Source organism: Hyaena hyaena, unplaced genomic scaffold (assembly GCF_003009895.1).
Source record: "Hyaena hyaena isolate Hyena2069 unplaced genomic scaffold, ASM300989v1 scaffold_589, whole genome shotgun sequence".
NCBI lineage: Eukaryota > Metazoa > Chordata > Mammalia > Carnivora > Hyaenidae > Hyaena > Hyaena hyaena.
In genome coordinates this window covers 724,077-744,957 of record NW_024081220.1, presented here as the reverse complement: position 1 = coordinate 744,957, position 20,881 = coordinate 724,077, and the positions used below count along the sequence as shown (strand labels likewise).

General features: G+C 56.1%; 1 protein-coding gene across 2 annotated transcripts; it reads left to right on the top strand.

The window, feature by feature from the left end:
- Positions 1-4,425: 4,425 nt before the first annotated feature.
- Positions 4,426-19,785, top strand: KCNH4 (potassium voltage-gated channel subfamily H member 4). 2 transcript variants are annotated; one of them, XM_039256769.1, is made up of 16 exons: positions 4,426-4,661; positions 4,983-5,129; positions 5,253-5,380; positions 6,215-6,458; positions 6,804-6,961; positions 9,703-9,910; positions 10,895-11,089; positions 11,481-11,680; positions 13,316-13,565; positions 14,158-14,402; positions 15,061-15,099; positions 15,302-15,654; positions 15,929-16,035; positions 16,650-16,723; positions 18,151-18,859; positions 19,584-19,785. In XM_039256769.1, the coding sequence occupies exons 1-15, from the start codon at positions 4,532-4,534 to the stop codon at positions 18,544-18,546; spliced, it is 2,874 nt and encodes a 957-aa protein (XP_039112700.1). In that variant the 5' UTR covers positions 4,426-4,531; the 3' UTR covers positions 18,547-18,859; positions 19,584-19,785. The 2 variants fall into 2 exon arrangements, with proteins under 2 accessions (XP_039112700.1, XP_039112701.1); XM_039256770.1 differs by lacking the exons at positions 15,302-15,654; positions 16,650-16,723; positions 18,151-18,859; positions 19,584-19,785 and having other exon boundaries at positions 4,484-4,661; positions 15,929-16,002.
- The last annotated feature ends 1,096 nt before the right edge of the window (positions 19,786-20,881 follow it).

Here is a 20,881-nt window from a genome sequence, read left to right as displayed (position 1 = left end):
GAGTCTGGCTGGAAAGGGATAGGAGCCAAGCTTTTGGCCCGAGAGTTTGAGGTTCAACATGAATCTTCCCGAGTGGCTGCAGCACGGGGTTGACGGTGTGGAGGGGAAGCTCTTAGGTTCCTGCAGCCTAGACAGTGAAGGCCTTACACTTCATTCTGTAGGTACCTGGGAGTCAGGAGTTCTTAATCAGAAATGCGGCAAGATTTTCCTGCAACTTTAGCTGAATACACCCCCACCCCCCAATTCATATGTTAAAATCCTAACCCCCAGGACTTCATAATGTGACCTTATATAGAAATAGCAGATGTAATTAAGATAAGGTCATACTTGAGTAGAGTGGACCTCTAATGCAATATGACTAGTGTCCTTATAAAAAGGGGGGATTGTGGACTTACAGAAACACACACAGGAGGAACCCATGTGAACATGAAGACAGAGGTGGGGTGATGCATCCACAAGCCAAGGAACACCAAAGATTGTCAGCAACCCGCCAGAAGCTAGAAGAGAGGCATGGAACAGATTCTCTCTCACAGCCTTCAGAAGGAACCAGCCCTGCCTTCTCTTGATCTTGGACTTCTAGCCTCCAGAACTGAGACAATAAATTTCGGTTGTTTAAACCAGTTTGTGGTACTTTGTTATAGTAGCCCTAGGAAACTAATATAACAACCAAAAGTAGAGACACAGAGGATGTGGCACTTTTAAGCAATCCAATATCCTAGATAATGCCCAGCTCAGACTTGGGGGTGAGGAGCACTGTTGAGATGACCACCTCAGCCTATCTTCCCCTTTTCACTGACGTTAGCTACTTTGTTCTGGGAAGCAGCGACCCTAAGCCACCATACTCAGCTACCCACGCCCCTCCTGCCCAGTGATTTTTCTGCTTTTGTAGTGAAAAAGTGTGATGTCTGGCCTCACCTGGGTCCTTCTTGCTGCTGCACTGGTTCCCTCTTGGAGAAGATGGAGATCAAGGACCACCAATACACCTTTGAAGATTTGCAAACTGACTCGGCCCAACTCGAAACTATCTTTCTCAGCCCCCAACTTGCCCCCAGCCTCTCTTCCACTTGGATGGCAGCCAAGAGAAGGAAGATTAGATCAAGACTATAGGAAGAGGGGCGCCTGGGTGGCTCAGTAGGTTAAGTGTCTGACTTCGGCTCAGGTCTGATCTCGCAGTTTGTGGGTTCGAGCCCTGCATCTGGCTCTGTGCTGACAGCTCAGAGCCTGGAACCTGTTTCAGATTCTGTGTCTCCCTCTCTCTCTGCCCCTCCCCCACTCATGCTCTGTCTCTGTCTGTCTCAAAAATAAACTATTTTAAAAAAGTTTTTTTTTAATGTTTTTTATTTATTTCTAGGAGAGAGAGAGACAGCGTGAGCAGGGGAGGGCCAGAGAGAGAGGGAGTCACAGACTGAAACAGGCTCCAGGCTCTGAGCTGGCAGTCAGCACAGAGTCCGACGCGGGGCTCGAACCCACGAACCGCGAGATCATGACCTAAGCGAAAGTCGGACGCTTAACCGACTAAGCCACCCAGGCGCCCCTAAAAAAGTTTTTTAAAAACTATAGGAAGAGAGAGAGAATTGCTCTCCAGTACACTTACTGTGTACCAAAAACATGTATTATGCGATTAAATTCTCACAGCTGCATGAGGTGAAAATTATTAGCTCCATTTTACAGATAAGGAAAGTGATGCTTGAAGAGGCTAAGTCACACACACAGTGAGTAACAAAGCTAGGATTCTACCCCATGGACTCCAAAGCTCTTTTCATCCACCAGGCTGCACTCAGAGGCAGAGCTCGCCAAGGTGCCCTACCCAAACTGAGGCACGAGTGAGGGTTAAGCCATTCTAGAAGTTCATTTCCAGCCTTCCTGTCGATCCTCCACTGGCAAAACTAGTCTCTTTAACCTTGCTGTCACACATTGGAGCGCAGGGAACTGGGGGTGCTGCGAAATATCCCCATTCCACCAGGCGGCACTGTGAACTAAACACCGTTGGCAGCGTGGGCGGCGCGCGGGGAAACCCGTGGGGCGGAGCCACAAGGAGTCGCCCGGGAACCACGCGTGGGGGCGTGGCCACCCCGGAGAGGGGCGTGTCTGCCAACCAAGCCCCGCCCCACCCCCGTGGTCTCTGCTCCAGGTGGGCGTGTCCCGAATTCTCTCCGAGAGAGACACGCGTGGGCCGTTCCCCCCTGGGAGGAGCGCCGCGGAGAAGGGTGAGGGTGTCGCTGGCGGCCCCTCCCCGTACGGGCCACGTGGCGGGCGCGGGCCGAGCCCGGGGGAAAGAACTTGGCCCGTGGGGAGGTGGGGGGACAGAGGCGGCGCCAAGCCCAGCCGAGAGCTGTGAGGTTCGGAACCGAGAGGCTGCGGCAGCGGCGGCGCGGAGAGGAGGGGAGGAGGCAGGCGGGCGCATGGGGCGTCCCGGCTCCGCCGGCAGCGCGCCCCCTCCGGCCCCGCCGCGCTGAACGCCCCCCAGCGCCGCGCCTCGAACCCCCGTCCCGAGGCCATGCCGGTCATGAAGGGGTTGCTGGCCCCGCAAAACACCTTCCTGGACACTATCGCCACACGCTTCGACGGCACGCGTGAGTGGGGCGAGGCTGGGGCTGGGTGTTGGAGCTGGGGCCAAGTCGACTTCGGCGCCGGCGCGGGTCTCCTGGATGTGGTGACACCCGAGGCGAGGAGAGTGGAATTGACGGTCTAGGAACTCCCGAAGCCGCCAGGAAAGGAACAGGACTGGCAGTGCCCTGTGAGAGGAAGCGGGGAGAGGGCCCAGAGCGCGGGGGGCTAAGGTTGGGGGTGTGACTGAGTCAGGAAATTCTCTCTGTGCCGCAAAACGGAGGAGAGGCCGTGAGAGCAGCCCGCGGCGGGGCAGAGTTCTGCTGGCGGCGTGGGGGTGGGTATCGGAGACGCAGAGGTGGGACGAAGCGGTCAGGCGCTCTGGAGTCTACTTCCAGAAGGCTCCAGCCTCTCCTTACACAGAAAAAAAAGGAAAAAAAGAAAGAGAAAAGATCAGATTTAGGCAGCAGCTAGCCTGGATTAAGGTCATGCGCCCCCAAATCTTGGCGCGTCTGCGTCTGCGGGAGGTGAGGCAGGAGGAGGGGGTGGTCCCTGTGACGGAGGGAACTCTGCTCACCCACCCCCAGCTTGGATTCCAGGTTCAGCACCTTGGACAGCCACATTCCTCCTTCTCTGCCACTTCTCCCGCCTTTCCCTTTTCCTACTTGGGAGCTGAGAGATCTCCCCCTCTGCCCCCTTGGAGTACCCGGGCCAGTATCTGGAAGGTAGGGAGAGCGATACCCGCGGGCGGAAACCGAGCCGCCGGGGCCCTAGCCGCCTCCCCACTCTCCCCCCACAGACACCTCCCTTGTTTCCATAGCTCCCATCACCGGGGCAACGGGCCCTGGGATGGAAGAAGGAGGCTGCTGCCCAGGGCCCAGAGCCTCCCAGGCACCTTCAGTCCTCATCAGCCACGCCACCCCTCTTAGCGCCCAGACTGGTTGTGTCTCAGGCCTCTTCTCTTAGTGGAGACTCTGCCCCTGGGTGGCCCACAGAGCCCCCCTGCGACCTCCACCCATTGGAGCCAGAGGGAGCCAGCTCAGGTTCTGCTGCTGGGGTTACTGGACTAAAACTTCATTGCGCAATCGTGTCAGACTTTGAGCACTGGGACAGACCCCCTGAAATTACCTAAAGAGATGCTAAAAAGAGGACTTTTCCTGGAAGGCAGAGAATGAGGACACTACTCATCACTGTCTCTCTTCCCCAGCGAAGGAGATTTGTGAGTTTATAATCTCCATCTTTTGGTTTCCTATCAATAATATGGGTGTGATATCACCAGAATCTGTGCCCTGTCCACTCTCTAATAGGATGACAGGATAGTAGCTATGCATGTGTTTTGCAGCCTGTGGGAATGTGGGGGTGGAGGGGGAACATCATCCTACCTTGCCAGTGTAGCACTTAGCGCGGGCTAGGATTTGTTTTCCCCAGGTAGCTCGTGTAACTCTCACGACAATCATGTGAAGAAGATATATTACCTCCCACTTTGCAGATAACAAAGCTGAGGCACCAAAGAGTTCATTAACTTGTCCAAGGTTACAGTTGGAAAGTGGCAGGGGTGTGGTGCTGGAGCCCATGCCCTCACTCCTATAGGTTCCCTGTGTAAGCTCACTAGCTTGAAAGGAGGCAGAAGGACTGCATGACCTTCTCCAGCCCCCCAGTGATCCCTGTGCCAATTCCAGGCCACCTTTACGTCCTTGTCCTTTTGCTCTATCTCTTCTTACTCTCATTTCAGAATATCCCACAGGGGATCCAGGAATCACATGGAAGCCTGGGAAGCTTTTGGCTCTGAACTCTGAGCACAGTTTGGGGGAGGTACTACCCACCTTGAAGCTAAGCTCCCCTCCTGGCCTTGACCTAACCTTGACCTCTTCTCCCCACAGACAGCAATTTCCTGCTGGCCAACGCACAGGGCCCACGGGGCTTTCCCATTGTCTACTGCTCTGACGGATTCTGTGAGCTCACAGGCTACGGCCGCACTGAGGTCATGCAGAAAACCTGCAGCTGCCGTTTCCTCTATGGTCCAGAGACCAGCGAGCCAGCACTGCAGAGGCTGCACAAGGCCCTGGAGGGCCATCAGGAGCACCGGGCTGAAATCTGCTTCTATCGAAAGGATGGTAAGGAGGCCTGGCCTGCCCTGCAGCCCTGCTCAGATGGTGGGCCTTACCTAGAGTCTGCCTGGCATGACTGAAGTCTGGGTGCTGGTCCACACACTGCCACAAGCTGACTAGGTGACCCCAAGTACATCCCTGACCCTCTCTAGGCCTTTGTTCTCCCATCTGGAAGGGAAGGAGTCATCTGACATAATCGCTAGGGTTCTTTCCAGCTCTAAACCTTTGCCAAGCCCTTTGACTATATACTCAGGAGCCATGGGAGGTTAAGGGGAAAGGGATGTCATGGACTGCTCACCCTCCCACTCCATCTCTCCACATCTACAGGGTCAGCCTTTTGGTGCCTCTTGGACATGATGCCCATCAAGAATGAGTTGGGAGAGGTCGTGCTTTTCCTCTTTTCCTTCAAGGACATCACTCAGAGTGGAGGCCCAGGACTTGGCCCCTCAGGAGGCCATGGGGACAGTAATCATGGTAACTGCAGGCCTGGGGAGGAGGCATGAATGGTCAGAGGTCCTTTGAAGCTCACATAACACCTCTCCCTACCTGGCCTCATGGGATGCGCCCCCACTTATCTTGTACCTTTCTTCCCAACAGAAAACTCCCTTGGCAGGAGGAGAGCCAGCTCAAGACTTCGATCTGCCAGGAGGCAGAGCCGTACTGTCCTACACCGGCTGACTGGCCATTTTGGCCGCCGGGGCCAGGGAGGCATGAAAACCAATAATGTGAGTCCTATCTCCACCCCAACATCTCCCAGCTGTGATTCTGAGACACCCTTGCTACTGTCTCCCTGTCACCCTGCCTATCTGATCTCCCTCCCATGGCTTGTTCCTCTGTCCACCCATTTCTCATGTATGACTCTCTGCTCTGTCCCATCATGTCCCCTCACATCTTCCAACCCCATTTCCCTTGCTTCCTTGTGATTGACTTTACTCTACTATGATGAAGTCATAAGGGCAGGGATCTAGCAGAAATTATGTCCCTTACCTCTGGCTGACAGGTTTACCTATGGGAGAGAGTGAAATCACAAGCTGTGGTCCTAGGCAGAGAACCCTCAATGGGGTCCTGGTATCTAGCCCTAGGACCCTCATAAAGCCTTGGGATCAATTCTTCAACCTTCTGTGTTGTTTGTGAGGACTGCAGGGAATGGGGTGCGCCATGCCAGCCTCCCTACATCTCTGGGATATCCCACCCCCCATAGGGCCCCCAGATACCAAGAGAAACTTAAGGGAGAAGTTAGTGACCCCTCAAGCTAAGGCATGTGCCTGACTTGTCATAATCTCCTTCTCAAGTAGGGGGAAGGTCCATTCTTATAAACACCCCCCCCCCAAAAAAAAAACAGGATTGATCATCAGGGGGCCTGAGCAGTTGCTTGGCAGAAGAAGGAAGTGTTAGGTGCCAGCCCCTGCCCCTCTCTCCTGCACTTTCTATCTCCTGTCGTGGTCATGCCTGCAGCACTCAGCCCCCGCCCCCCCTTCCCCATCCCCTGCCATTCCCTTCCCCAAGCCTTGGCTCCTCTTTCCCTTAAATGTCCCCAACCACCACCCCTCTCCCCCTAGAACGTGTTTGAGCCAAAGCCATCAGTGCCCGAGTACAAGGTGGCCTCCGTGGGGGGGTCCCGCTGCCTCCTCCTCCACTACAGCGTCCCCAAGGCCGTGTGGGACGGCCTCATCCTCCTCGCCACCTTCTATGTTGCGGTCACCGTTCCCTACAATGTCTGCTTCTTGGGCGATGACGACACCCCCATCACTTCCCGACACACCCTTGTCAGCGATATCGCCGTGGAGATGCTCTTCATCCTGGGTTAGACCCTCTGCCCCACATACCCTGGAGGGTGGGCTGGAGGGACCCACTCATCCAACCTTTGCTTGGTCCTGGGCCTGCAGTACCCAGGCATTCAGAGCCCAACCGTTTCTGGATCTTTAAGTCCTAATGGTCCATGTGCCCTGATTCCTGACCCCTTCAGCCTTCCACCTTTAGACCATTCCTCCCTAAAGACCAACCAGAAGCCCAATCTATCTTCCTCTTCCCCGCCTCCACCTCCATTCTGGGTCACAGGCTTGTTCCCAGCTTACTCAGTTCCTTGGGCTCTCAGCCTGCTTCTAGGCACAAAGCCCCCTAGGAACGAACAGCCTCTTGCACCCCCAGATATCATCCTGAACTTCCGCACCACCTATGTGTCCCAGTCCGGCCAGGTGGTCTCTGCTCCTCGTTCCATTGGCCTTCACTACCTGGCCACCTGGTTCTTTGTTGACCTTATTGCTGCTCTGCCTTTTGACCTGCTTTATGTCTTCAACATCACCGTGGTGAGTGACCCCTGTGCCACCCTGCAGCCCAGCCTCCCAAACTCAGCACAGCATCTCCTACTAAGGGACCGACCCCAACTCGGACTCAGTCCTTCCCATCCATCCATCTGCAAGTAGTTGTCAGGCACCTGCTGTGGGCTGCCCAGACGGAGCTGGGAGGGTCTGTGCTCTCAGGGAGCTCAGCTCACAATCACTGAGGGAAGCTGAGACAAATGAAAAGCTAACTAGGGCTACCAAGGCGGCATTGGTCTGATGCCAAATGAGTGGTACTTTTCACATTTTTATTTAACAAACAACTGATGAGCATTTAGCTGTCTGCAAAGCACTGTGTGGAGCATGGTCACTGTGGGGAAAAGGGACAAGGATTCAGCCTCCAGGCAGCTAAGCTGGTGAGGGGGCAGGACTGTTGGAGGGGACAGCAGGAACAGAAGAGGTGAATGGAGAGGAAGACGCGGCCCAGGTGTGGCTGGGGGCTGGGCAGGAGCTCGCCGACCTTGCGGTTCCAGGCAGGAAAGTGGGCATGTGTACAAATGATCTGAAATCTAGCCAGCACCTGGGAGGCCAAAGCACTGCGATTGGAGAAAGGCCAGGGGTGGTCTGGGAAGGATTCCTGCAGGAGACGGAGCAGAGCTAGACCCTCGAAGAGAGCAGGATTTGGCTGGCAGAAGGTGGGGAGAGAGCATCTGTGGGGGAGCACTGTAAGCCAAGACGAGGAGGAAGAGGCTGTGGGGTGGATGTGGAGGCAGACAGTGCCAGGACCGGGGTCCTCTCAGCTCCCCGAGGACCGCCTGGAGGTGCCCTGTGTGGTCAGCTCTGCACCCAGCCAGCAGATAGTAGGTGCTCTCATTCCAGGGAGTCCCACCCTGTGTCCCCAGACCCCCTTGACTGTTGGGTGGGGAGGTGGAGAGCAGTTTCCCTGTGCGCTCCTCTCTCTGCCACACTCAGCTATAGTGGGAAACCACCTACACTCAGCCGGATTTAACTAGCCGCCAACGGGCTGTGGGCCTCTTCTCCTGTCTGTGTACACGTGTGTGCACACTCCCACACACGTGCATGTGTGTATGTCTGCCCTGAGGCTCCGGCCACTCCGGGCAGAGCTACCCACCCCTCCCTGTGACTGCACTCTCCCATCCCATGCCCACCAGGCTGTGTCAGGCAGCCAGACAGCTGTCGTGGGGGGAATTGCAGAGAAGACCCTGTCTCTTGTCCCAGACAGTCCCCTTCCCTGTGATACCTTAAGGAGCACCTTACATTTACTAAGTCCTTTCACCCACGTTACCACATAGGAGCCTCACAATAACCCTTCAGGGAAGATTCTCTTTTTCAGAGGTAGATGCAAAGGATCAGAGAGGTTAAGTGACTTGCAGCAGGTCACACAGCTAGCCGTGGCAGACAGGAGATTGGAACCAGGACTCTGGACTCCTAGTCTATTCCTCTTTCTAACATATCACCCCGGTTTTCAGGAACCCCAGGCACCCAAGTAGATGATGTGGCAGAAGGGGAGAGGAGCAGCAGTGTAGGGCTGGAAGGAGGCAGAGCAAAGATAGAGCATGAGTAGGCACTGGCAGAGCTGTGGACTTGAAGGAGCCAGGCCTGGGACATTCTGGTCCAAGGAGAAGGAGAGGAGGGCCCCAAGGGAGTGGGGCGCAGGGGCAGGTGACTAGGAGAAGCCCTGAAGGACTCAAGTTTGGAAGCAGAAGCTCTGGGAGCTGGAGGCAGGCGTTAAGCCCTGGAAAGGGTCCATGTGGAGGAAGCAGGGCCACCTCCTTTCCAGCTCCTTCACCTAAAATTAGAGAAAAGGACAGGAGGTGGCTCAGGAGCCGTGCCAGGCCAGGGCTATGGGGGATGCTGATGGAGGCTTCTGAAAAGGCCTTCATTCCAAGTTCCCCAGGCACTGCCCCAGAGCCCCCAGCCCTAGCTTCCAAGCTGCCCCCACCCAGCGTAGTGAGAGGGTAAGTTTCCATACCTGCCCCTCACCTCCAGGATTTGCAGGGTTAACCGAAGCACTGATGACCACAGAGAAAACGGTCACAGCGGTAATATTAGCTAACACTTACAGGATGCTTACTAGGTGCCACCAGCTCCATAACCCCTACCAAAGCCCCACGATGGCCGAGACCTTGAAACCCAGGCTCCCTCAGTTCCTGCTCTCCTTCCCTCAACACTTTAGTGTGGCCCCATCTGCAGCTCACCCACCACGGCAAGGGTCCCTAACCTTCCCCAGTCCTTAGGCCTCTTGCTTCTTCCCACCTTACTTTGCTACTCTGCATGTCGAGAATGGCTCTCATCACAATTGCTGTCATCGCCAACAACCAGTTCTCGTCCACAGCTGGTTGTGCCTCAGACTCTGGGGGGCTTCAAGCAGGGGCCAGAGATCATTCTGTCTGTTCCCCTGCCTCTGAGCCTTAGTTTACTCATCTGAAAACTGGAACAATGATGATCATTGAACTGAAGGCAGGAGTTTTTCGTGAGGATTTTAAGTGCTTAGCCCAGTGCCTGACGCATATATAGTAAGTACTTACATAAGTAAGCAAGGACACTTACAGCATTAGCCTTTACTGCTTTTAGTATTATTCTCTCCCCACCACATTCCCTGGTCACTTTCTCAGGGCAGCAGGGACATTTTTCCCTGCTGCGGCTTCCCCTGGCTCCAGGGCATCTGGTGAGAAGGCTCTGGGAGGGGACACGGGGGCTCCAAGGAGGTGTGCCTGTCGACAGCCTCCCCCACCGCACTCCCGCAGACCTCGCTGGTGCACCTTCTGAAGACGGTGCGGCTGCTGCGGCTGCTGCGGCTGCTGCAGAAGCTGGAGCGGTACTCACAGTGCAGCGCCGTGGTCCTCACGCTGCTCATGTCCGTCTTCGCGCTCCTCGCCCACTGGATGGCCTGTGTCTGGTACGTCATCGGGCGCCGGGAGATGGAGGCCAATGACCCGCTGCTTTGGGACATCGGTGAGCCACCGGCCCCAGGCTTTTCACTGACACCCATCCACCTGCCCTGTCCACTCGGGCCCCCAGGCCAATGCCTCCTCCAGCGCCACACCTACCACCCCACATTCTTCCCTTCATCCAGCAAGCATGCACTGAGCTCTTTCTGGGTCAGGTGCGGGAGTGCAGAAGTGAAGGCAAGGGGCCTGCCTGGGTGGGCAGACCTCACAGCCTAGCAGCAGTGCAAGAGCAGCGACAGGCAATCAAAGCAGTACAGGAAGCACTCTCATGGTCAGGAGGGTCTTTAGTGCGGAGGTAGGGCTCCCTCTCCCCAGACCCTTTCAGTGGCTCTCCACCGCCCTCAAAATAAAGTCCACACTCAATCCACACCCTGCAGAGCCCTGCTGCCTTCTCTCTCCCCACCTGGCTTCCCTTTCTTCCCTGTGCCCTGTGCTGCAGCCAGGCTGGCCTCCTTCCAGGCCCCGGGATGTGCTGCTTTCTCACAACGGCCTTGAACATGTTTTCCTCTTGGGAATCTTCTCCCTTTTGTTTTCTCTCCCTTCTTCCCCTAGGTGACCTTTCTATGCCTTGCAATCTCAACTAAGCTAACTCTCCCTAACCCATTAAGGCTCCTAGGACGACCCGTACTGCCATTTTAGTAGCTCACTGCCCACCTGTCATTTATTTCACCTGTCTTTCCCCTCCAGACACCAGGGCAGGGAATTCTCCCTGGGTGGGTGGGTCAAGTGCCAGCACCTTGTCCACAGGGATGCTCAAGAAACTATTAGAGAGGGAGAAGGGTCCCCCCAGTCAGCACCTTAGGAAGTTTACAGCTGTAACCAGTTCTCTGTGGGGAGTCCCAGGCTGCTCCTCACATTTTCTGTGCTTGCGGGTGCAAACCTCCCGTCGCTTCTGTAAATACTTGCCCAAGGTCAAGCGCAGGCAGCTCAGGGAAGGCCAGCTCTCCACCACCTGGGCCGCTGCTCCTTGCCTCCTTCCACCCCCCAGGCTGGTTGCACGAGCTGGGCAAGCGGCTGGAGGAGCCCTACGTCAACGGCTCGGCGGGCGGCCCATCGCGGCGCAGTGCCTACATCGCTGCCCTCTACTTCACTCTGAGCAGCCTCACCAGCGTGGGCTTTGGCAACGTGTGCGCCAACACGGACGCAGAGAAGATCTTCTCCATCTGCACCATGCTCATAGGCGGTGAGGCCGGGCCCGCCAAGCCCCGGGGTGGCCCTGCTAAGCCCAGCGCAGAGATGGGGAAACAGGCTCAGAGAAGGCAAGATGTCCACCCATGTCCAGACAGTCATGCATTCATTCATAGCCGGTTCCTCAGCACCTACTACATGCTGGCCCCGGGGGACCATGCTGGCCTTTTGCAAAGGGAATGGGAAACCCAAGTTCATGACCTAGGTGGAGGGCAGGAGCGGAGCATCAGGTCTGGCTGTTCCCTGCGCCAACTCAAGCCCACTGGCTCTTCTGCCTGCCCTCCGCAGGAGCCCAGAGCCGGCCAGGGGCAGGGTGGGTCTGGGGACGGGGGAGGCGGCGGGAGAGGTGGCCGTCCCTAACCGGTTGCCCGCTGCCACCGCTGCAGCGCTGATGCACGCCGTGGTGTTCGGGAACGTGACGGCCATCATCCAGCGCATGTACTCGCGCCGTTCGCTCTACCACAGCCGCATGAAGGACCTCAAGGACTTCATCCGCGTGCACCGGCTGCCGCGGCCACTCAAGCAGCGCATGCTCGAGTCCTTCCAGACCACGTGGGCTGTCAACAGCGGCATCGACGCCAACGAGGTAGTGCGTCCATCCCCGGCGCGTGGGGGCAGAGTGGGAGAGGGGTCGCGTATCTCCGGGGTTGGAATGGAGGCACCTGGGGTCCCGGGAGGCGCAGCCCTGCTCAAAGGGGCACGCACCCACCCAAATCCACATCCCTTTTCCTTTGCACTAGAACAAGGGAGCTAGGGGGGCTCAGGCCTTAGCTAATGCCCCCCAACCGCCAGCCAGCCTTTGCTGAGCACTTGCTTTGGGCCAGCCTTTGTGCGGGACACAGGGAGCTCAGAGATGATGACACTCAGCCCTTGTCCTGAGGGAGACACCAGTTGGGTGAAGGAGGCAGACAGGTAAACAAATAATTACGCAGTGAATAGGACTCTGCTGGAGGAATGGCAGAGCAATTAGGGGACGTTGTGTCTGGGCCTAGAGGAGTCAGGGAAGGGGGCACAGAAGAGGGGACACTGTGAGGGGCAAGAAGGAAATCAGCCTACTACCAGAGGTCATTCCAGGCAGAAAGAGCAGTAGGAAGACAGTTCCGGAAATGTTGACACAAAAGAGGAGCGGAGTTCAGGGAACTGAAAGTCAAGTCAGTGGCCTTTAGGACCGGGTGTGTGAGTGCTGTGCAGGGGAGGAAGGGGACAGGAGTGCAAGAGACAGGGCTGGGGAGGCGGGTCAGCCCAGCTTATGGGTGGTCTTGAACTTAGATTGTTCTAAGTTCTGCACAACTTTCAGGCTGGGCAGTGGCCTGAGGACCTAGGAGGTATTTCTGAGAGCAGGAACCAGAGGGCCTGGTGATCAGCTCTTTGCAGGAGAGGAGCTCAGAATGAGTCCCAGGTCCCTGGTTTGGGCAAAGAGGCATGATGGAGGCCTCACAGGAGGAAGGTTGGATTTAGGGCTGAAAATGAAAGTCCAGGATTAGGCCATGATGAGAGTGTGGTGCTTGTGAGAGATCCAGGTGGAGGTTGCTCCACAGGTAGTTGAAAATACAGATCTAGACCCATAGGTAGGGCTCCAGGCTCACAGGGAGTAGGGAAGTCATGGAGCTGGTTGCCATGATGCAGGCAAAAAATGGAAAGTTAGAAAAGGAGCCTGGGGAGGAAATGGGGTCAAGAGGGAGAGGTCAGCAAGCCCAAGTGGCCTGGGGGCCTCCGTGAGATGAGGATGGAACTATGCACATTGTATGGCTCTTCAAAGATCATTGGTAATGTCCAAGATCTTGTGTAACCCTGCATTTTACAGATGGGGATATTGAGGCCCAGAGAGAGCAAATGGATTGCCCAAGGTTCACAAGGTTTAGAGGCAGAGCTGGAAACTTCTAGTTTCCTGACTCCCAGTTGAAAGCCTACCCACCAGGGCTGATCCTTGTATGGGGTTGAGTAACCAAGGTCATATGTGAGTGACCACTGTGTGTAGTCATAGGCAGTGGACATGTAGGGAAAGGCTTAGTCCCTGCACCATAACTTGGGTTGAGAGGTCCACACATAAGCAAAATTGAGGTTTGATACACACACAGAGGTCTTCTTGAAGGTCAGACACAGGTAACTTCAAAGCAAAAGGCAAGTTGGAGTTTTCTCCTTGGAGACAGCTCAGCACATTTGTAGAACTCAAGTAGCAGCTGCGGGGGGATGGCCAGAATGACCTATGCCCCTTATGCAGTTACTGCGTGACTTCCCAGACGAGCTGAGAGCTGATATCGCTATGCACCTGAATCGGGAGATCCTGCAGCTGCCGCTGTTTGGAGCAGCGAGCAGAGGCTGCCTGCGGGCCCTCTCCCTGCACATCAAGACCTCGTTCTGCGCTCCAGGCGAGTACCTGTTGCGCCGTGGGGACGCCCTGCAGGCACACTACTACGTTTGCTCCGGCTCGCTTGAGGTGCTTCGAGACAACATGGTGCTGGCCATCCTGGGTGAGGATCCCACCACCACCTACTTACTACCTACCCCAGAACCTGCCCCCAGAGGCATTGGGTGTGGCCAGGAATCTAGGGCCTGGGATACCCCTGGTGGATACGTGGAATTCCTGCTGAGGGGTCCTCTTTCCTGGGCCCTTCACCTTGCTACCATCCCCTTTTGACCATACCCTCAGATTCTCCCCTAATCCTATTGGCCATCAACCCATCAACCCTTCCCCAGTGACTCTCCCCTAACTCAATGGATGCTTTCCCACCGCACCATCTCCCAACTCCATTGACTCTTCCCCATTGACCCTCAACTCCATTGACCTGTACCCTTTAGCTGACCCCTCTGGCCATTCTTTACTGATCATCTAGTTCCATTGGTTATACTGACATCCCCCATTGACTGTCTCCCAATGTCATCAGTCACTCTCCACTGACTTTTTCCCAACTCCGTTGATTATTTCCACCAATCCTATAGATTGACCCACCTTCAACCGCCCTTCAAACACACTAACTATCCTTCAAATCCAATGACCACCTCCCGCTGATATCCTCTTGGTCCTTCTGCCCCAGCTGACTATCCCCATCCCTTACTCCACAGGGAAGGGGGACCTGATTGGGGCAGATATCCCTGAGCCGGGGCAGGAGCCTGGGTCAGGGGCAGTCCCAAGCTATGTGCTGAAGACCAGCGCTGACGTGAAGGCACTGACCTACTGTGGCCTGCAGCAGCTGAGCAGCAGAGGGCTGGCTGAGGTCCTGAGACTCTATCCTGAGTACGGGGCTGCCTTCCGGGCTGGCCTGCCCCGGGACCTCACCTTCAACCTGCGCCAGGGCTCTGACACCAATGTATGTAGACCCCCTATGGCCTCCATCTCTTCTGAGGTCCCCTCCTTCAGAGCAGACCTCCCCCATCCCAAGAGAGAGCCTCATGCACCTCCTTCCACCCTGAAAACATCATTTCTCAACCCCAGGCACCCCCTTCCATTGCCTCTTCCACGCTTAACAGCTTCCACCCCCACCTGACCCTTCTCCATTGGCCATCACCCAACCCCATGGACCATCTCTCACCACTTCTACTTCCAACTCCTCTGACCCATCATTTCCTGTTGGCCACCCCTCAGCCTCACCCCAGGCCCCTCAGAGGGCCCTCACTTTGGAAACAGTCCCCCTCATGTGTTCCTCCTCCATCACGTCCCTCTCTCAACTGGGCATCATCTCCTGGGTTTCCTCTTCGGCACTCACCAAATATTTCCTGACCCCATTTTGGCTGAGCCTCTGGGCTAGGTCTACGGTTTACACCCTAGGCCTTTGTCTTTCACTGCTTTTCAGACTTACTTTGCCACTCAGACATCTCTGAGTTGGAGTTGGAAGTATCTCTGACTCAATTCCACAAAAAAGGCCCCACATTCTCAAAGCCCACAGCACTGATGGGGAGGACTAGGAAGAGCTGCGCCAGGAGAGGGGGGAGGTGTGAGTCAGCTTGAATCCCCCTATGTCCCCGCAGGGCCTCAACCGCTTTTCCCGTTCCCCTCGCCTCTCCCAGGTAACACCATCTTCCTGGGGTGGGGGTGGGGGGGTGTTGAGTTTGCATGGGCGAGTCTGGGAGCTGGGGGCACCTTTCCGTGGCTCTTCTGCTGCAGGGAGAAGTTGGGGGGGATGGGTGGCTGCCTCTGCCAGCGAAGGCTGTTGCTTAACGAAGGGGCCTATTGTTCACTGTCCTGACATCAGCTGCCCTCTGCCCACAGCCCCGCTCTGAAAGCCTTGGCTCCTCCTCAGACAAGACCCTGCCATCCATCACGGAGGCCGAGACTGGGGTGGAGTCTGGGGGTGGTTCTAGGCCCCGCCGGCCCCTCCTGCTGCCCAACCTCAGTCCAGCGCGGCCCCGGGGCTCCCTGGTCAGCCTCTTGGGCGAGGAGCTGCCCCCATTCTCAGCCCTTGTCTCCTCCCCTTCCCTGTCCCCGTTCCCTTCCCCTGCCCTGGCTGGCCGGGGCCACAGCCCCTCCCCTCATGGCCCCCCCAGGGGTTCTGCTGCCTGGAAGCCCCCCCAGCTTCTCATTCCCCCACTGGGAACCTTTGGACCTCCGGACCTCAGTCCCCGGTGAGACGCCAGCCTCCCCTGCCTTCCCCATACCCCTGCTGGCTTCCAGAACCTTCTCTGGGCTCCGTCCCCAGCCTTCCAACCAGTGCTCTTCCTAACTCTGCCCCATCTGCCCACCCGCCCTTCCTGATCCACCACACTTGCAACCCCACCCCTCTTTGACTGCTGCTCCTCCCCAGCTCCCTGGCACTGCTGTCCCCACTTACCCTCTGCCTGCTCTGCTCTGGCCCTTGCCCTCTACACATGGGACTGATGATCACTGCCCCCATCCCAGGATAGTGGATGGCATTGAGGACTCTGGCAGCACAGCGGAGGCCCCTACATTCCGGTTCAGCAGGAGGTCTGAGCACCCTCGGCCCTGCTCACAGGCCCCTCCTTCAGGTAAGGGCCAGCTGTAGGCTTCCCCTCCCAGTCGCCCATTCACCCGCCATCCATCCGTCCGTCCGTCCCTTCATCCGTCCATCCCATGTGTAGTAAGGGCTGACCATGTGCTGCGCTCTGAGCTGGGAAGACACAGATATATCAGACCTGGCCTGCACTCTTAGTGAGCCCCCAGTCTAGAGGGGGACACACCTGGGTCCTCAGATAAACGACTCCGGAACAAGGTGTTACATACCACAAACAAGACAGGAACAAGGCTCTGAGGTAGGACAGGAGGGCAGCCCTAACTGTCCTTCTTTGAGGAGGGGACACTTGCAATGGGTCTTAAAGGCTGGGTCGGAGTTTGAGGGGCGGAGCAAAGCAGCTGTTGGGATAAAGGGAGGGAAGAGGAGCATGTTGGGTTCAGATGCTAAAGAGAAGCTTTTGCATGTAGAGCTGGGGCAGGGGTGGGGGGAAAGGGCAGGGGAAGAGTCTGGGTTTCCCATCATCCTGAGCCGAGAGCTTCCTCTCCCCTTGTCCCCTGCCTGCCCAGCAATAGGAGGGGACGCAGCCCAAGCCGTAGAGTCCCATTCCTTGCACTCACCCTGCACCCATTCACCCCATTCTGGTTGCAGGGACCAGGCCCAGCCAGGAACTGGCCACCGAGGCTGAGGAGATAAAGGAAAAGGTCTGCAGGCTGAACCAGGAGGTAGGTTGGGGTTGACTCCTTCCCTCCGACCTTGGAAAATATCATTGGGATTGGTGATGTGCTTCATATATAAGAGCATTTCAGGGTTTGGAGCCAGAGTCCTGAGTTCACATATTCACACTAGCCGGGTGACCTTGGGTAAGTCCCACAACCACCCTAAACTTCAATTTCCTCATCTAAAAATGGGGATAATAACATGTTTTTGCCAGATGTTGAGGATGATGTAAGCCCATTCCCTGGCACAGGTAAGTATTCAGTGCCTGCTGCCTCCATCCTTTCCCGGCTGGCTCAGGCTATGTAGCCCAGAAAGAGAGTCTTTCCAACCTCCACCACCATGGGGTTCTCTCCTTTAGAGACCTGCCCCCTACCAAGTCCTTTTTCTTCCCCAGCCCTGGAAAGGGAATGCTCAGCAAACTTAGGGGGCAGAGGACAGGGAGGCAGAGAGGCCTTCCTCCCTGTGAGACCTGGATCCTAATGTCCAAACCCTGGTCAGGAAGAGCCCAGATCTTCTATGCCAAGGCTCTGCCTCTGCCTCCTCCCAGGAGATCTCTGAGCTGTCATCAGGGCACAGTCAGGCCCAACCCTTAGGGATCGGGCCTTCCCTGGGTTCTGATAAACATCACCTGCATCCCAGGAGGGCAGCCCCTGGGCTGGGCAGGCCCTGCAGCTGCGGGGCGGGACCAGGCCCTGTTCGGCAAGATGGAGGGCCCATCCTGCTCCGGCTCACTGTTCCATGTGGTGGTTCCCACACTTGAGTGTCTGTGGGCACCATTAAGATGCAGACTCTTGAACCTCACCTGATTTGGAATGGCTGGGGTTGGGCCTGGGAATCTGCATTTTGACAAGTTTCTCAGTTGATTCCACACCCCCTGAAGTTTGCAAAACACTGAATAGACACTTGAGCTTGTGTGCCGGGGTCACCTGAGAGTAAGGCTGTGGTGTCTGTCACTTCCAGCTTTGTGGCCTCTTTGAGCCCATTTTTCTGCCTCTTGTAAAGGTGGGGGAGAGGAGATGGCAATACCTGCTGCCCCCAAGCCTTTTTGGAAAGAGGCTGAGTGTTTGCATCTAGACAAAGATAACTCCTGCCCAGCCTTTTTCACCCAGGGGCCCTGAGCAGGAGTGGCTGGGAAAGAGTTCTGTAGACTGTGGAGGGGGGTGCACCTAGGAGAACGGTGATTGTTGTGGCATCTGGGGAAGAATTTGTTGTGGGTTTTTTTTTTTTTAATTGAGAGACAGAACACAAGCAGGGGAGGGGCAGAGAGAGGGGGAAACACAGAATCCAAAGCAGGCTCCAGGCTCTGAGCTGTCAGCACAGAGCCCAACACGGGGCTCCAACTCAGAAACTGCAAGATCATGACCTGAGCCGAAGTCGGACGCTTAACCGACTGAGCCACCCAGGTGTCCCCGATTTGTTGTGTTTTCAACAGATCTCCCGCCTCAACCAGGAAGTGTCTCAGCTGAGCCGGGAGCTTCGACACATCATGGGCCTGCTACAGGCCAGGCTGGGTCCCTCAGGCCACCCAGTACTCTCTGCTAGGCTCCCAGACCCTCCTGGTCCCCAGCTGAGGCCTCCGTGCATCTCACCCTGTCTATCTGGACCACCGCCCAGCCTCCAGGATACTACTCTTGCTGAGGTCCACTGCCCGGCCAGTGTGGGGACAGCAGAGATGGGGGCCGCCCCCCCCAACCTGAGGCTCTCCATGCTGTCCCCCTACCCCTCGGAGCCTGAGCCTCTGGGACCTTCCCCAGTGCCAGAGGCCCCATCCCCTACCCCAAGCCTCATGCAGCACAGCGTTCAGTCCAGGTCAGATATGTTCCACTGACCCTGGCCCTGGGCCCAGGCCTGCCTGGGGTGAGCACTGCTGCCTGCCATCCAGGGAGGGGCTGGGCCCCTTGGCCTTCTGCCTCCGGTCAGCAGCCACCGGCTGGTCTGGTTGGCTCTGCGTTCTCTGGACTTTTTAACAAAGCCTGGTCACTTCGGACCCTGATCCCTTTTCCAAACCTTCCCGTATCCTTCCCCTCTGTGAGGGGAGCTACCTGAGGCTGTGGAACCCAACACAGGCATGAGATGGAATGCAGTGCCAATCAGGCTGGGCAGATGACATATCCTGCTTTCTCCCCAGGACCTGGAGGCAGGTAGGTACGGGGAGCATCGGGGGCTGGGGCAGGGTCCCAGAACAAGCGCGAAGACTGAGGCAAGAGCAGGCAGGATCTTGGTGTCTAAGAAAAGAGGGACGGATTGCAAATTCCACTACAGAGATAGCTAGGTGACATTGTGAGGCCTTCTGTCCCAGCCCCCGGGCTCTGCTGGAGACCTTGGAAGTAATGTCACCTTGAGACGGCTAGGTTTGAGATCCCAGCAGGCAGGAGGGGCTCACCCCATCCCTCAGCCTACACAAGAAACAAATGGATGGCCCCCAGATAAGTATTCTTCAGTTCTCGCAGATTTTTTGTGTGTGTGGCAAAATACGAATGAGTTGCTGACAGTAAAAATCAGATTTCACATAAACATACAGATATTCCACTTTCTCTAAAAAATTTAGGGAGTTCTGGCAACCCTGGGCCAACATTCCACCTGGCAATAATCCACTGGCGTCGCGTGGCCATAGTCCTCTTGAGATGGAGGCTGCGCTCTCCACTTCCTCACAGCCGCCATGTTTCTGGATCACCTCCAGACACCTAGCTAGCTTCCCTCATTTGACTTCTTTGTCTGGTCTCTGTAGGTATTTGGGTTTGCAGTTCCTGCCTTAGTGTATCCTCACCAGGTTCCTGTGCTTCAGAGTTCTTGGGCTTTCTGGGCCCAGAAATGTCTGTTTCGATCCCTGGGCCTGTCAACATCTCCGTTTCTGTGTCTCCGCAGGCTGTCCCTGAAGGTGGTCTCTTCTGCGGCCAGCAACTTGAAACAGTCCCCACGGCACTCCCTACCCCTCCCCTCACCAGACCTCAGCCAAGCCTGTTCTTCCCGCACCCAACACGTTCTCGCTCAGGGCCCTGACTTCTCACAAACCCACCCTGGTCTCCAGTTCTCCTTTGCCACCCGACACCCAGGGCTCACTTTTGGATAGGAAATAAATGCTTTATTTTTGTAGTTGTTGGCTCTGGCTGTTTCTGGGGTTGGTCTGAGAGCTCCAGGGCTTTGGAGGAGCCTACAGGACAGTCATGCCCCACCGCACCCCAGGGCCTTGTTGCTGTCTCTAGGAAGGGCAGAGGCGCCAAGCAATCCACCTGGCACCACATTCACGCCACCAGAAGCCCCAGGGATGAGGTAGAAACCTTAATGAGTCACTGCGGGCCCGTTAAACCCCTCCTCCTCCCACCCATGACAGCCACAGATTCAGATACAGTATGTGAGAGGCGCCAGAGTCCTGACTCAGGCCCAACTCCAGCCCTGGAAAGGTAGCCCGTGGGACTCCCCACTGATCTTGTATAACCAATCCTGTACCTATTACAGGCTAGGTACAGCAGGGTCTGGGGAAAAGCTTGTCACTAGCCAAAAATCTTCTAGGAATTCCACTCTGCCCATCTCCTTTGCTCTCCTAAATCCTGTCTTCCCTATTAGCTTTCACTTCTCAGATGATCACTGCAGGGATGCAGGGGTGGGGAGATGGGGGTTATGGCTATTGTTAGAAAGTAGCACCCTGGTGACCAGATGGAACCAGGTGTGGGCAGTTTTGCAGCAGGCTGTCCCAGACGGGTTGATTCTCCAGCTCAAGCTCCAAAGTATGATTGGTGTTAGCAGGTGTCACAGGAATGACGCCCACAGCTGTCTCTGGGCTGAGCTTTGATTCCATACAAGTTTTGATTAGTCTTCCTGGGAGTGGGATGCAAAAGCAGAGGACATACCGGTCTGTATTGGGGGATGGGGGTGGGTGTAGACAGAAATGGTCCTAATCCATATTGAGGGAAGCAAAAAAAAAGAGAGAGAGAGAGAGAGAGAGAGAGAAAGAAAATAAAAAGACAAAAGAAAAAGTCCGGATCCATATGGAGGTCAAGGTGGGGGAGGCAAACAGAAATGGTTCTAATCTGTATTTATGGATGGGGAGAGCCAAAGCAGAAGTAGTCTGGCTCCATATTTGACATCAGAGACATAAGCTGGTTCTGGGTCGGGGGAGGCAGAGGTAGGGGTGATCCTGGTGTGTCCTGTTGTTAAGTCAAAGG